This window comes from Hypanus sabinus, chromosome 7 (genome assembly GCF_030144855.1).
Source record: "Hypanus sabinus isolate sHypSab1 chromosome 7, sHypSab1.hap1, whole genome shotgun sequence".
NCBI lineage: Eukaryota > Metazoa > Chordata > Chondrichthyes > Myliobatiformes > Dasyatidae > Hypanus > Hypanus sabinus.
In genome coordinates, this window is record NC_082712.1 from 72,698,123 (window position 1) to 72,715,638 (window position 17,516).

General features: G+C 37.7%; 1 protein-coding gene across 1 annotated transcript in view; it reads right to left on the reverse strand.

Annotated features, from left to right (window-relative positions):
- dnah6 (dynein, axonemal, heavy chain 6) overlaps positions 1-17,516 on the reverse strand; it is a 351,317-nt gene that overhangs the window by 194,271 nt on the left and 139,530 nt on the right. The window contains exons 30-33 of the mRNA XM_059974878.1: positions 15,218-15,355; positions 9,778-9,945; positions 5,796-5,944; positions 221-328 (exon numbers count right to left, since the gene is read on the reverse strand). Coding sequence (XP_059830861.1) covers positions 221-328; positions 5,796-5,944; positions 9,778-9,945; positions 15,218-15,355 — 563 coding nt within the window. The remainder of the gene's footprint in view (positions 1-220; positions 329-5,795; positions 5,945-9,777; positions 9,946-15,217; positions 15,356-17,516) is intronic.

A 17,516-nucleotide genomic window follows, 5' to 3' on the forward strand; every position in this document is an offset into this window, starting at 1 on the left:
TGAGACTGGCAATTGTGGTATCCTGACTCTGTATAAGTATCAGGAGGAATGCCAAAAATGAATAAGATCTAATTTTTAGGCACTTATTAATGTAACTCTATGAGCAAAACACAAAGAATACACTGAATTAGTACTGCTAAATGTTAATGATATTGCATCTTATTCCAAAAAAGTCACTTAAGAGGACAGTAAATAATATATTTAAAGATCTAATAATTACGCAAAAAGTAGTGCATCATCTGTCAGAAACTTTGGTAGATTAGAGTCTCTTAATGCTCTGATCAGCACAACATCCTCATTCAAATCTGGATTCTCTCTCTTCAATGATCTAAATAGAAAATAATGTAATTAAAACATTAAATTATCACAATGTCTTCAACTGTTGTATAAACAAAAACAACATTTTGTGTAAATCATTATTTATTCTAATAAAATATTAACACATATACAGTTAAATATTTCTGTTCAGGTCATTATAGGGAATACCTTTCCATATCAACTAAATGAAGTCAAAGATTTCATTTATTGTGCTGACTTCAAATAGTTCCAATCATGAGCATGTGTGTGATTTGAGACTAAACTCAGGAAAACATGACAATTAAATTCTGTTAATTAACATATTTTGCAGTGAAATCCTTGTCAATAGTTATTTTCCATCCATTATCAGCTTGCTATCTTTTGACCTTTTGAATCCTTACGCCATCACCTCATCAACTACCAAGTTATATTTTATATTTGGGCTGGATTTCCATAACAATATACCTATTATTTAACTTATGATCCTTGCCTTCTTTTTTCACCAGGAATATTGAACTATTCCAGATTATGACAGCATCGACTTTCCTTGTTGCCTGCAATTGAATATGTAAATTAGTGAGATTTAGCCAGACAGCCAACAAACATTTTCTTTGGGAAGACACCTTTGAAAAATTTGGTGACATGTGAAGTCCAAACCATTCAATCCTATCATGTAGACCTTACTGGAATACACAAAAGAAAAAACAGAAGTCTGAATCCTAAACCAAGAAAGAGAGGTGAGAGTTAAAGACATAGAGAGGCCCAACAAGGGGAAGGCTTTAATGATACTAGCATAAGTACTGGGGACAAATGGTTGAATAAGATTATTTGGGATAGGGTTAGGATCATCTGGTAGAGATCAGTAGAATAGATTGCACAAAAGGTTGAAAAGAAGATCAAGGTAGAAGGTTCGTAAGAAGGATTTGGAGGTGGGCATTAAGAGAGATGAAAGTGGGGGATTCTGTGACAGTAAAGCCATAATAGGTATGTGTAAATTAAAACATCACCATAACAATTTCCTAGCATCATATCTAGCTGCTCTTATTGAATTTGAAATTATTATTGATCTCTAGAATGGTGATGTCACTGACTCTCAAGAAGACATAGATTCCTTTGTTACAGATTATCTGCCATATGTGGTACAAATGTTACTTGCCATTTGTCAAATTTGACTGTCAGTTGTCTTGGTTAGAATTTACTGCAAATGGAATTGAAATCTCTTCAGGCACAAGAGTTCATCCATAACTCTGACGTGTTGGAGGTAAGGTAATTAATGAAGTGGCTAGTAAGGTAATTAATAAAGTGGTGGTTAGACTTAGAATACAGTCTTGAGGAATAATGGTAGTCCTTCATGCTAGATATAATCCAATCTCTGGTGACTTTACAGAACTATCACAACTCTCCCCTAAACACTAACTCTCACAAACTCCCACTAACTCCATAGATGCAAAACAAACAAAATATATTGAAAGCACTTAGCAGCTCAGCCTGCATCTATGAAAGGGGAAGCAATTACTCAAAATGGGAATAAAACTTGTATAAAAGGCAGGGAGAAGTGTAAAGAATACCTTGACAGGGTAAAGCCATGGTTGCAGATGTAATGATCAATGGTTAATATAGAAGGCAGAAAATGAGAATAAAGACAAAAAATTGTAAAGTGTTGCAAAATGCTGGGAAACCAGAATGCCAGAATGGAGAATTAAAGTGACAGACAGTTCTCTATTTTTAAATCTCCAACCCACTCTCTATCTAACCTACTTGTCTGTGGCCTTCTGTGTTATCACAGGGCATTGGCTCAGTTTTTCTTTCTCAATTAATAAAGCAATACCTACTAGGTATAGCAACACACACAAAATGCTGGTGGAATGCAGCAGGCCAGGCAGCATCTATAGGGAGAAGCACTGTCGACATTTTGGGCCGAGACCCTTCGTCACGATTGTCCTGATGAAGGGTCTCGGCCTGAAACGTTGACAGTGCTTCTTCCTATAGATGCTGCCTGGCCTGCTGCATTCCACCAGCATTTTGTGTGTGTTGCTTTAATTTCCAGCATCTGCAGATTTCCTCGTACCTACTAGTTATATCTTATATCCCTTCATTTAAGGAGGAGTTGAAGCCAAATTCAAATCAGCTATAATTTTATGGAATAGAGAAACAGGCTTGAAAGTGACCCTGCTCCATTCATGATAACAAATAGGTTAGGAGGTGTTATAGTGTTAGTGTTAATTCAACCTGCTAAACCTTTCATAATAAGTCAATCCTTTCCTTCCTGGTGTTAATCTAGAGAATTCCTTCTGAACTGCTGTCCTTGCTAATAAGAAGCTGATCAAAAGTACTATCTCTTTGCCCAGTGGGAATTTCAAGCAGGCACTGTGGTATTTCAGCATTCATGAAGATGACCTGCTCCCCTGCAGTAGAGACCAAAATTCTGACTGAACTTATGAGAGATTACCAAGTAACAATAAGACACTTCATGGTCCATCAACTGAAGTTCTTGAACTAAATCCTCACCCTGAAGCTGAGGCTGTAGCAAGGTGGGATTGTTACCCCTTGTATCCTTCCCATAAATTAATTTAGATGATAATCCTCTGGCCAAATATAAATGTACACTTTTTCTGATAAGGCTCCAAATTATGTATTCAAAGTCTCACATCTTACTGCAGCTCACTAGCGCCAGGTGTTTCTACTCTGAAACACAAGCCCTTTTAACCCATCTTGTTCATCATTTGTAATGCGAAGGAGATCATGCTATTGAATGCCAGGCACAAACGTGTTTTGTGCTTGTCTTTTACATCATCTTCCTTGGCAATTTACTCCTGATTTTTCATCTCAGATGGCTTGGGTACTTGGGAGTAAAAGGATGAAACATGAAGCTATCCTCATATACTCTGAAGCAAAACCTGAGAGGGATGCAAACAAAACTTGTGATCAAGACACCTTTGTGGCAAAGGAACAGCACACTGTCGATAAATGTGTTTAACAGTAATCAGTACCAAGGGGAAGGATTAATAATCAGGACTCATTTTTGATTTGTGTACAAGACAGATTTTGTCCAGTCTTTGCTCTAGTCTGTGATTGGGCATCTCCTCCTCCTGGTAAGGTGCTGATTACATAAGACCATGCCCTCCCAGCTAGATGGCCTCCATGTGCAAAAGTGTGGATGAAAATATGAGTGTCTCACAGCAATAGTATAAATGAGTGTAACTTAATAAAATTGATAGATCATGTCAGCTCATGATTTTTTACACCAATCTATTGTAAGATAGATCCTGTCTTCCAGTCAAGATGATATCAGCATACCACGCTCCCTCGGTCAACATCTTCCAGATACCACACGAAAAGGTCTTTTTTTTTTTTACTTCTCTTATGTCTATTTATCTTCTAAAATGTGTTTCTGGGACTGTTCGAGCCTGTGATTTACAGTTTGCAGATTGGTTGAGTAATCCGGTGCTTTGCTGTCTCCAAGAAGATTCTAGAAAGCGAGCGCATATTTGGACAGCTTTGAGGCAAAGAACCTTTGAGACAGAGTGCAAGCCGAACTTTGAGTTCATTTCTTTTTAAAGCATCCATTAAGCGGGAATTAAAGCATCAAAGAAGATTGAGACATTGAGGCAAATGCAAAAGGTGAGCCAAGAGTTTAGTGCCAACTGCTTTCTTCTAAACCGCTGCCAAGGAGGAGTCTATGAGCGGCCTATTGCTGTGTGGGTCATTGTGGCAGGCGGGAAGGGCTCTCTGGCTTATGTGACATCCCTTTATTTCGATGAGCATTGATGATATCAGAGGATGATATTGTGGTTCTGCACTTATCCAATAGAGTCTATTGCATTTATTTACTGCGGCCTTTTTCAGACTTACGGTTTTTATATTCTGTGTATTTTATATCCCATTCCTATTCTGTTTTGTTTATCAAGATGAAGGTGTTTGGGAGTTGATGTTCTATTGAGTTCTGTTTGACTTTTTATGTGGAGGAGGGGTTTTTAGGGGGGGTCAATGTTTCTGTTCAGTTTGTGCAGGGGGAGGGGGGTTTGGGGGTTGATGAACAGAATGCCATGCTACATCTACACTCTGGCAGGTACATACTGCTGCAACTGTTTGTTGATTATGGAGAGACTGGTTGATTGTGGAAGGGGTACCAATCAAGTGGGCTGCCTTGTACTGGATGGTGTCAAGCTTCTTGAGCGTTGCTGGAGCTACACTCATCCAGGCGAATGGCAAGTATTCCATTACATTCCTGACTTGAGGCTTGTAGATAGTGGACAGGCTTTGGGGAGTCAGGAGGTGAGTTACACATCACAGGATTCCTAGCCTTTGACCTGCTTTGGTAGCCATAGTGTTTATATGACTAGACCAGTTGTCAAAGGTAACCCCCAGAATGCTGATAGGAGATTCAGTGACAGTGATGCCACTGAATGTCAAAGGACAATAGTTAAAGCCTCTCTTCTTGGAGATGGTCATTGCCTGGCACTGGTGTGGCTCGAATGTTGTTTGCTACTTGTCAGCCCAAGGCTGGGTATTGTTCAGGTCCTGCTGCATTTGGGTATGAACTGCTTCACTATCTAAAGAGTCACAAATGATGCAGAACATTGTGCAGTCATCTGCAAACATCCCTACTTCTGACTTTACGACAGAAGGAAGGTCATTGATGAAGCAGCTGAAGATGTTTGGTCCTAGGACACTTCCCTAAGGAATTCCTGCAGTGTGATCCTGAGGATGAGATGATTGACCTCCAACCACCACAACCATTTTCCTCTGTGTCAAGTATAATTCCAACCTGTGGAGGGTTCCCCCTGAATTCCCCTTGACTCTATTTTAGCTAGATGCCCTAGCACATAAATTTTGATAGTATGATTATTTACTTTTACCCCTGAACTCTGTTTAATATTCAGTTTTATACCTATTCTACCATTCATTTCTGGATTCTCTGGGTTCTGAACTAAATCCAAACATGATAAGTTATATCATATCCAGCTATCTTTTCTTTTAAATATTCATAGATTTAAATTAGGTTAAACCTCTCTTTTTAAATCCATGCTGACTAATCTGTACATTACAATTTTAAATGTTTTAGATTACAACCTTGTGTAAAGATTCAGCTCCTGCGCTATCATCCTGCTTAAATACAGAGATCACATTGGCAGTACCTACTCATCTAGTATCAATACTTGCTTTAATGATTTTTAATTGTAAACCAAAGTGGCTCTGATATTTTTTCTATAACTTACATTAATTATCCTGTTCAATTTTAAGATTAGTATCATAGCATTGATTAAATCCATTGTTCTTTAATTTTTGTGAACAAATTAAGGACTATTCTGAAACACCCTGAGTTAAAAATCCAATAACACTCGTCATATTGTTTGAAGAACACTTTATGGAAACTTACTGATTTTTTTGGCAGTTAGTTTATCAGCAAGCTGATTGAAAATTCCCAGTTTACAGCTACAGGTTGAAAATCTTTCTTCTTAAGTACACAGAGGACACATATGAATTTGCTTCCTTACCCAGCCATGACGAGAACTGATTTGACTGCTCTCATGCCAAAGTCATAATGATCCTGCTGGGACAGCTGCTCACTACATAGTTTGTACATCTGGGTCATCTTTCTGGCCAAAATTTTGCTGGATTCAAAACCTTCTGAGTACAAAATAACCTAAAATGAACAAAAACAATTTTTAAAAAGCAAGGATTTACCTAGTGATTTGCATTCATAATTTTAATTTATTAAATCAAGGGTTAGATAGACAAGTATCCAAATTTACTGAAGATTTTAAGCAATGCAGCATAGAAATGAGCACACGTTGCAAATGGAATCTACTTTTTACTGTTCTGTTGACTAAATAACAGTACCACCCATCCAAAGACTTATTCTTTAAATATGCATGTCAGATATGATGACAAGAAAATAACACTGGCAAGAACAATTGAATGGAAGAACATCTATTACATATCTATAACAGGGATCTATGCAAGGGCATTAGTTATTCAGTTTATATCAATAATTTGATTGACAAGCTGAATGCACTCTATCGATGTTTTCTGATAATACAAATCTGTCACTAGCTTAACATTGTTATAGTGGCAGCAATCACCAGTTGGGGTTTTAATTCTCACCACTGTATATTCTCCCATGAACCCATAGATTTTCTTCAAATGCCCCGCTTTCCTCCCACATTGCATAGTTAGAGTTAGTGAGTTGTAGGCATGCTATGTTGGCATGGAAGCATGGCAACACGTGGGGGCTTCCCAGCACCATCCACACTAATTTGATTTGATGCCAATAACACATTTCACTTTATATTTTATGCACATGTGAAAAAGTTAAGCTAGTTTCTATATCGGTTTCATTATGTCAGTTCTGAGGAGGATATAGAAGCGCTTAGGGGTACTTCGATGGGCTAAGTTAGTGGGAGAAAACATAGCAGATGGACTATATTGGAAAAACATATTCTAAGGATTTTGTGAAGGAAAAAATGGGTAATATCTAGCAAAGAAATTTCAAGGGAATTTTCTGAAGAAGGAGAGATACCAGCAATCCTGAAAGGGGAAATGTAAGTATGAGCAGTTTTTGGACTATATAGTAGGAGTGAATGGTCAGCAGTTTAATGAGAATAGGCTTAAAGAGGTGAGCTCATAAACAGTTATATTAGATGAGCTCAGAAACAGCTGGTGAAAGATAGATTAGAAAGAATAGAATCAAGGCTAATGCAACAAAAGTCTGGGTTAACAAAGATGGGCTCGGTAAGCAAGGGAAAGGAAGGAAGCAGCAAAGTCAATTACAGTATTAGAAATTAGAATCTTTCCAATTCTGAACAGTCAGGATAATGGATTTATTCTTTTTCTTTTCATAAACCTTAGAACTGTTCTTTCTTTGTGTAATATCCAGTTAAAGTTTTTACTGCTATGCTGTAGCTATTTCATTTTAGCAGATCTGTGAAAAAAAGTTTGTTCTGTGTCTAGCATGTTTGAGTTTTCGGCTAAAGATGTGAAGCTATGATATCCAACAATGTTGTGTCAACCAATCAGGATAGTGGAATGGAGACAAGGTTCCAGAGAAAGCTGAGTGGAGAGATGGACACTGCTGCGGTTCGTGTTTTTTTTTGGCAGGAGCCGTGGAGAGGACAGGAGGGAAGATGGCTGAGGGTGCCCTAGGAAGGTGCAGCCCGGTTGTACAAGGTGCTTTGAGCAGATGAATGGCTCTAAGGAGGAAGGGCCAATGTAACTGAGAAAGAGCGCATTTGTTCAAGATGAATTTCAAGCAAAGTTCTTAATGTAGTTCATATTTACATGCAGATCGTGGGTCCAGCGAATGAGTAAAAAGTCAACTTCAACATGAGTTCCAACAATGTGTACATTTAGAATAGTTTTAACTGTAATGGGCCCTTATACTTATTTTTCTTTTTTCTTTTTCCTACTAACTGTTCGATAAAGCTGAAGTTTGTAAATATACTTTCTTTATAATTTTATGCAGTGTACAATTTGTTATTTCTTTCCAACCAACAATTATTTATGGACAGTACTTACACAGCATTCGCTCAAATCAAAGTTTCCTTAATCAGAACATCATGACATTCCTGTTTGGTTGAGCCCAAATCATACCAGCCCTAGACACCTATTGTTTATGGAAGGTGGCCTTTTCATCACTGAGTCCCATGGCCAGTCGCAGGGCTGGCAATAACCCAAATTTCCATACGAGCCCAGTGAGAAGGCTGCACTTGAAATTAATTTGATGGTTTAAAACTAATATCTGTGTCAAAATGGTAGCTGTCATTTACTGCTTGGTCTTCAACATGAGATTATCATATTGGTCGAATCACAGACAAGAGAAAATCTGCAGATGCTTTAAATACAAACAACTCACATAAAATGCTGAAGGAATTCAACAGACCAGGCAGCATTGTCTCGGCCTGAAACGTCAACTGTACTCTTTTTCTTCAATGCTGCTTGGCCTGTTGAGCTCCTCCAGCATCTTGTGAGTGTTGTTTATCATATTGGTCATGGGTTTACCATATATAAGTAGGGAGTGTAACTGAGTCAGTAATCAGGCTTACTAAGGTCAGTTTCTTGAGCTCTCACCCACTTTATTGGGGATCTTAGAGCTGCAAGAGTCCTTTCAGATCTATACAATAAATGCTATCAATAAATAAAGGCCCTATCCCATTTTCTCACACAGTGTCAATTCTTACTACCTTCCTGATCTCTCTGCCTTTGTTGCCACAGGGTTGAGTAACATGATTTTGAAACTAAGTGCATGCCAATCAGCAAATCACCAGCTTCTGGTCCTACTTTTAGCTTCTTTTGGGAAACCATGAACGCTTTTCAATTTGGACATGATCTAATCTATTAGTTCCATTTTCAGTTTAAGGAACTTTCTAAAGAATGAAGAGCTCTGAAAATAGTGCAAGTTTCTCTCCTTCTCTCTCCAACTGTTACACACTGTTCACTTACCTTAGAGCAAAGAGTTTGAAATGTATCCTCTTGCTTTATTTTAAATTATTAAACAAAGAATTGAACAAAACTGTTCAAAGTTTATTTATTTTTTATTTCACTTAGACATACAGGATTTAGCTTTTATCTCTCTTTTAGCAAGGAGAGCAATCTTGCTTAAATAGGAGTCTACCCCTCCTACACATTTTCAATCGCTATGTGATATTATGTCATATTTAAATTTAGAGAAGATTCACTGCTCAGTCTTAAATTCAAAACAATCTTTTTATGATATCTGGGGACCTTTCCTAAATTACTTTTCCAATTTATAAATTTTAACAGTGCAAAGACTTTTATGTATATTTCTATCTTCTCTTCTTAAGCGAATATGTTTTTTTTCTAATTATCCATTATCATCCATCAGCTTTTTTCTCTAATAGTTGGTAGGGGGTTGACATTTTTATATAAAAAATTTCTTTTATGATGTATAACCTATAAATATTTGATTACAGAGTGGTATACCTTTATGTGATATGCTATAACATTTTGATCAATTTTATTACAATATATGAATGTACATAATTTATGTTGAGATGTATCCATGTGTTGCACTCCGTAAATCTTGTTTTTTCTTCTGAATAAAAATATTGTAAAAAAAAAGAAAGACATACACCATGGAATAGGCCGCTCTGGCCCTTTGAGCTGCATTGGCACAGCAACCTCTGACAACCACCAATTTAACCTTAACCTAATCACAGGACAATTTACTATGACCTATTAACCAACTAACTGGTACATCTTTGCCCTGTAGGTGAAAACCCATACATACCACAGGAACGATGTAGAGACTCCTTACAGAGGAACCCAAAACAGAACTTTTTTCAGTTCTAATGCTTTGAGCTTTAATAGCATCATCTTAACTGTTACTTTATCATGCTGTAGTGCAGCACTATTAAAAATGTTCATTAGTTCTTCTAATGGTATTAATCCTACCTTTGCAAAATAAACCAAAAAAAATTAATGTAAGAGACATGAACAAAAGCTCAATGGCTTGATTACCTCAGCGATCAGGGCATAGTTTGGAACCATCATTGCAATTGGTCTAAAAAGAGCCTTCAGATTGTCTGGAAGTTCTGTTCTTCCAGCATAACCAGGGTTCATGGTGATGAATGCTGCACAAGACATGACCAACTTGATCTCTCTGCCTTCAAACATGAAACGAGAGAGCTATAGAAAAGAGGCAAAAATTATTACATTTCCTGATTTATTTTTCTTTCAAAGGTTCAGCACATTTATTGCTATTTGTACAAAATTTGAACAATTTTATCATATACCCAAGTCCCCTCATCTGGGATCCTCTCTCGAGTAGAAGCATCTCAACATCATCACTGCCAAGCCATCTAAGGATTGTATATGTTTCAATAAGATCATCTGTCATTCTTCTGAACTCAAACTTGTTGAAAATCCAAGATTGTTTAATATCATTTCCAGTACACAAAGTGAAATAATTATTACTCCACATCCGATGTAGCACAATAAAGACACGTTGAGAGAAAGAACACAATAAAACAACACAATACTGTATAAATGTATAAAAGAGCTTATATACAGAGATTGATTGTATGTCCATAAGGTACAGGAGTGCCTGTACAAAAGGTGACTCTGGCAGGAAATTTTAAGTTGTTGTGGCGGGATGGAGATATTGATTAGCCCTTCTGCTTGGAGAAAGTTGCTGTTTTTATGACTAGTGATCCTGGTGTGGATGCTACATGGCCTCCTCCCTGTCAGGAGTGGGACAAACAGTCTATGGGCAGGATGGGTGGGATCATTCATGATATTGCTGGCCGTCTTCGGGTACCTTTCTGTATATATGTCCTTGGTGACAGGTAGACTGGTACTGGTGATGCATTGGACCGTTTTGGCTACCCGTTTAAGAGCCTTCCTGTCTGCTGTCATGTAGTTTCTATACCATGCAGTAATGCAGTATGTTAGGATGCTTTCTACTGCACATTTATAGAAGATTGTGATTATTGATGTTGAATACTCTCTTCAGCCTCCTCAGAAAGTAGAAACATTGGTGAGCTTTCCTGTTTTTGGACCCTGAGAGGATGTACATGATGTGCAGTCCCTGGAGTTTGAAACTGCTTGCAATTTCCACTGCTGTGCCACCCATGTAAAGGGAGTTGCGAATAGTACAAGTCAACAACCATTTCCTTTGACTTGTTGATATTGAGGAAGAGGTTATTTGCTGCCACTAGACCTTGAGCTCTTCCATCTCCTCTCTATCGGCCAATCATTGTTGGTAATGAGTCCCACCAGTGTCATGTCATCAGCAAACGTGACAACGTGATTACTCGGGTGTCTAGCTGTGAATCATGTGTGAGGAGAGAGTACAGCAGTGGGCTCAGCATTTGGCCCTGAGGGACACCCATGTTGAAGATGATGGGGAGGAAGGAGTGATTATGATCCTGACTATCTGAGGTCTGTTGGTTAGGAAATCTAAAACCCAGTTGCACAGTGGTGTGTTTAAACCAAGGAGTAAGAGTTTCTTCACCACAGTCTATGGGGTAATAGTTTGAATGCTGAACTGAAATCCAGAAACAGCATAAGTGTCCCTGTTTTCTAGCTGTGTCAGAACCAGGTGCATGACAGATGCTACGGCATCTGTTATAGAACAGGTCAGTCAGTAAGCATATTGGTGATTGTTCAGTTTTTGATGAGTGTCATTATCAGCCATTTGCACCAAACAGTACTGATCTAAATTATTTAGTTGCTCTTAATAGGGCACTCTTTCATTCTTCTGCTTCTGCTTGGTAGTGCGCAAGCACTGCCAGACATCTGTTATAACGCACAGTCGGTGTGAACGGAGTGAGAGTTAAATTGTAAAGTGAGCTTTTTTGACTAGATCTCCTAAACTGATTTGATTGAGTTTATCTTTGAAAATATTAATGTCAGAAATACTGTGCAGGGCTGGAGGCAGAAGATTCCACTCTCTTGTTGATCCTGGGTCGAGGGAGTACTGGTAGCAAATCCTGTTAAATGAAAGGGTTTCCAGTATGTAAGGAATTCCAGGAATTAGTCTAATTTTATAGATAAAGGGAATAAAATTCAACTTTGACAGGTCACTGGAAGTCATAGGTACTGGTCAATCAGCTTTTATTTTTATAGTGACCCTACCTTTAGAATGCAGTAATGCAGTGGTTAAGCAGTCAAAGTTCTGGACAATTAGTCCAATGACATGCGTTCAAGTCCAGCACTACAGCTAGGGAATTTAAATACAGCTAACAAAATAACACTGGAGCATTAACAGGAAATCTAGCAACAGAAACCATAAAGCTTCTGCATTGTTATTAAAAAAAAAGGCAATCTGGTTCACTGAAGAAATCATTTTTGTCTTAATTGTCAGTTCAAATGAGCTGGACAAAGATAAAGATTGGGTAAAATCTACATGATTTGGGGACTTTGAAAGGCTTTTTCCCTTCCAATAGATTCTCAAATATCCTTATTCAAGATAGCATATGCAATTAATAGAGGGCAAAATTTCCAAGCATTGACAAAATATCAACTCCACCTCACATGACCAGCTGTTGCTACACTGACAGAGCATATTTACAGAACAGAATCAGGAATCATAATGGATGATGTGTAATCCATTGCGACAGTGTTAATCTCAGCAGTAAATTACAATCAAGTTACATTTGTACTTGAAGCTTTATTTGAAGTTTCTATGTCCCTGTAAAATACTAAATATGATCATTTACAATAATACATTTTCTAAATACAACTATTTTCTCAGAAAAAAAATCTGACATTTTCCATTTTGTTTTAATACTTCATGATTTACCATATAGGTTATTTCCAGAACTTTTTGCACTTCTCTTCAATTTACTTAACTCCAGAGAATACAGTTTTCAAATTTCTGATCATTGTGTTCACCTTTTTATAATCCTAATAACCTTACTGCACTTTTTCATAATCTTCACTGTATCGTGCTTCCTCAAACTGAAGATTCCACTTTAAACATGATTTAAATGTCATGGTCATCTTGCACATCAATTTTCTAGTTGTGGATAAAAACCCTTCATAATAAAGCTAAATAAAAATGGTCATTTTCCGGCCTATCTTAAAAGTTAATTGGAGATAAGTATATAATATGACTAAAGATATAGATATATGTATGGTAGATACAGTGTATTTATTTCAAAAGATGATTTTGTTTTTAACCTCTTTCCTCTGCTGTAATGTAGTTAAGATCAGATTATCAACTTATTTTCTTATAACCCCAGAGAAGGAAGCCATTCAATTCATTAGATCCACGTTGGACCTCTTTTGTCCCATTTCATGTGTCCTTACTACACTGTATTCCTGCAACTTATTTTATTTTATATATTTTTTAGGTAACACAGTGCAGATTTGGCCCTTCGAGTCATGCCACCCCAGTAACCCTCAACAATCCCAATTAACGTTAACCTAATCACAGGACAATTTACAATGACCAGTTAATCTACCCAGTATGTCTTTGGACTGTGGGAGGAAACCAGAACACCTGGAGTAAACCTACACATCCCACGGGGAGAACATAAAGAGACTCCATACAGAATGGTGCCAGAATTAAACTCCAAACCCCAGAATGCCCTGAGCTATAAAGTATTCAATTCTTCTTTGATTGTTTATTTTCATCAAAATACAATAAGGGCTAATTACAGTAGGTAATTAACCTATGGCCACATTTTTGTAATGTGTATGGAACTAGAGTACCCAAAGGAAACTTAGGTGGTCATGCAGAAAATGTTCTGATTTCAGGCAAACAACATCCAAGATCAGGATTAAATCTGGGTCCCTGGAACTGTGATGAAGTACTACCAAGCACAATGTCACTGAGCCACACAAAACCTTAGATCCTTTTTATTATACAAAAAGATATTCAACCATTATAAACCTATTTAATATAATTTACATACTGAATATTAGTCCATAAGACCATAAGACATAGGAGCAGAAATAGGCCATTCAGTCTATCGAGTCTGTTCCACCATTCCATCATGGATAATTTATTATCTCTCTCAAACCTATTCTCCTGCCTTCTCCCTGTTTCCCTTTGAGCCCTGACTAATCATGAATATATCAAGCTCTGCTTTAAATATACCCGATAACATAGCCTTTACAGCCATCTGTGGCTAAGTTCTATAGATTCATCACCCACTGGCTAAAGAAACTCCTCCTCAAATCTGTTCTAAAAGATATCCCTTAATTTTGAGGCAGTTTCATAGAAACATTTCGAATGTTGAAAGCCATGGACAGAGTGGATGTGGCAAAGTTGTTTCCCATGGTGGGGGAGTCTAGTATGAGTGGACATGGCTTGAGGATTGCAGGGTGCCCATTCAGAACAGAGATGCAAAAAAAATTTTTTTAGCCAGATTGTGGTGAATCTATGGAATTTGTTGCCACAGGCAGCAGTGGACGCCAAGTCATTGGGCGTATTTAAGGCAGAGATTGATAGGTATCTGAGTAATCAGGGCATCAAAGGTTATGGTGAGAAGGCGGGGGAATGAGACTAAAGGGGAGATTGGATCAGCTCATGATGAAATGGCGGAGCAGGCTCGATGGGCCGAATGGTCAACTTCTGCTCTTTTGCCCTTATGGTCAGTGCTCATTGGTCCTAGAATACCCCATTGTAGGAAACATCCCCTTCACTTTATCTTGTTTTTTTTTAAATATTTGATAGACGTCAATAAGATCCTCCCTCATTCTTATAAACTCCAATGATTACAGGCCAAGAAACATCAAACGCTCCTCATATTTTAACTCTTTCATTCCTGGAATCATTTTCATGAACTCCTCTGGATCCACTCCAATGCCAGCACATCTTTTCTTAGATAATAAGGAGCCCATATTTGTTCACAATTCTCCTAAGTGCAGCCAGAGCTAGCTTTATAAGGCCTTAGCATTACACCTTTGCTTTTACATTCTAGTCCTCTTGAAATGGATGTTAACTTTGCATTCGCCTTCCTTATCACCTAGGGAATCTCGCCAAGTTCCTTTGCACTAAGAGAGGTCCACAAGTCCTCCAGGTCCCTTTGCACCTCTGATTTCTGAATGTTTTTCTGTGTTTAGAAAATAATCTACACCTTTATCCATCTACTAAAATGTATGATCATACACTTCCTTACGCTATATTCCATCTGTCCCTTCTTTGTCCATTCTCCTAAACCATCTAAATCTTTCTGCATTCTCCTTACTTCTTCAACACCTTAGTGTCATCTACAAACTATTATGGAATGTATTTTCATGCTGTTCATCTATAATATTATTGTGAGATACAAATCCACGCTGAAAATACTGTTGTACTGCTTCTTTGAAGTCTCCATGTTTCCTCTGCCAAAATAACAATTCATTAATAGAGACAAACACCAATAGAAATTCACTCATACTTCCTTAGACAAAATAGTCATTTGATAACTAAGTTATATTGTATCAAAAATCAAAACAATGACACTACCTTTGCTGCTTTAGCAGTTCGGATTGTGATGAGTTGCTGTGCAATCACAGAGAGTACTTCAATATCAATCCGATTGAATTCATCAAAGCAACACCAGGCTCCGGACTGGGCTAAACCACTGAAGAATCGTCCCATCATCTAAAGAACAATATAAACTTAATTTTCATACATATAGTTTAAAACAGAAATGCCATAGTTGCTGTTGTCAATTGTCTCTAAATTTCAATGCATGCTGATTTTTCCAGCACAAAGCAAGAGAAAGCAATACAAACAAGTGTGAGTTTAATAGCTTGCAGCTAGCTCTGCTACAAAATACCCCAAAAATGTGAGAGGCCGTTACATGTAATCATAACCTATATTAATTGTATCAATGGTGTACTCAGCTAAGTGCTTAGAAAACTATTAAAATAACTTTGTGCACTATATATTCCTCAGGGACAATGGAAAATGTTAGGAATATTGAAATAATTTAAGTTTTGTTAAGAAGATAAATGTATTTCATCTTCTATTTTAATCAATAAATATTCATTTATTATTTTGTAGAAGATTTTAGAAGTTAACTAATAAAATAATGCTTCTTGGATAATCAGAACAGCTAGTGCATAGGAAGCCATGTCTCATAAATATAATTATTTTCTTGAAGAGGTGCTGAAGAGGATAAAGATAGCAGGGCATTGAATGCTGTCAACATGGACATTAGCAAGGTCTTTGAAGCTAGGTCCACTATTGTTTGTCCTCTTCATTAACAGTCTGGATGAGAACAGTGTTGGCATGATTAGTAAATTTGCAGATTCCACCAAAATTGAAGAAAGTTATTTAAGATTACAACACAATCTAAATCAGTTGAGAAAGTGCACTAGAGAATGGCAGGTGGAATTTAATTCAAACAACAGTGACGTATGCATTTATGTTAGTTAAACTATGGTGGATTGACATAGTGAATGTTAAGGCCCTGAAGAGTGTCGCAGAAAGAAAAAACCCTGAAGTTAACTTACATAGCTCCCTGAAAATGCAGACATGGCTCCACAGGCTGGTTAAGAGACATTTGGCATGCTTGCATTCATTGGCTAGGGATTGTGTACAAGAGTTGGAACATTGTCTTACAACTATTTGGTGAGAGCACATTTAGGGTATTTTGTGCAGTACTGGTCTCCCAGCTATAGAAAGGATGTCATTAACCTGGAACGATGTAGAAAAGATTCATGAGTATGTTACTGGGACTGGAGGTCTTGAGTTAGAAAGTAAAATTCAATGAACTGGGACTTGTTTTCTCTGGTGTATAGAATGCTGAAGGATAACCTTGTAGAATATAAAATAATGAAGGATTTTTTAAAAGGGTAAGGATGTCTAAAACTATACATAGATTTCAAGTGAAAGCAGAAAGATTTAAAAGGGATCTAAGGGACATGTTTTTATCACATAGAGGTACATGAAATTATCTGCCAGAAGAAGCTATAGATGCAACTCCACTTATAATGTCTGAAAGACATTTAGACAGGTATATAGATATAGAACAGGTATTGAACAGTTTTGAGGTAAGTGTGTCAAATGGAGGCAAATGAGACTAGCTAAGGTAGACAGACAATTTGGTCAGCTTGGATGAGTTGAGCCAAATGGCCTGTTTCCATGCTGTATAACACAATGATTCTATGACCAGCTCCCAGGTATTGGGTACATGAAAGTATTTTAACAGTGTATGGTGTCTCTACAGAGATTTCTGGATATATGCAATAGACAATAGACAATAGGTGCAGAAGTAGACCATTCGGCCCCTCGAGTCTGCACCGCCATTCTGAGATCATGGCTGATCATTCACTATCAATACCCAGTCCCTGCCTTGTCCCCATATCCCTTGATTCCCCTATCCATCAGATATCTATCTAGCTCCTTCTTGAAAGCATCCAGAGAATTGGCCTCCACCGTCTTCCGAGGCAGTGCATTCTACACCTCCACAACTCTCTGGGAGAAGAAGCTCTTCCTCAACTCTGTTTTAAATAACTGACCTCTTATTCTCAATCCATGCCCTCTGGTACTGGACTCTCCCAACATCTGGAACATATTTCCTGCCTCAATCCTATCAAATCCTTTAATTATCTTAAATGTTTTAATCAGATCCCCTCTCAATCTCCTCAATTCCAGGGTGTACAAGTCCAATCTCTCCAGTCTCTCTGCGTAAGACAGCCCTGCCATCCCAGGAATCAACCTAGTGAATCTACACTGCACTTCCTCAATTGCCAGAATGTCCTTCCTTAAACCTGGAGACCAAAACTGTACACAATATTCCAGGTGTGGTCTCACC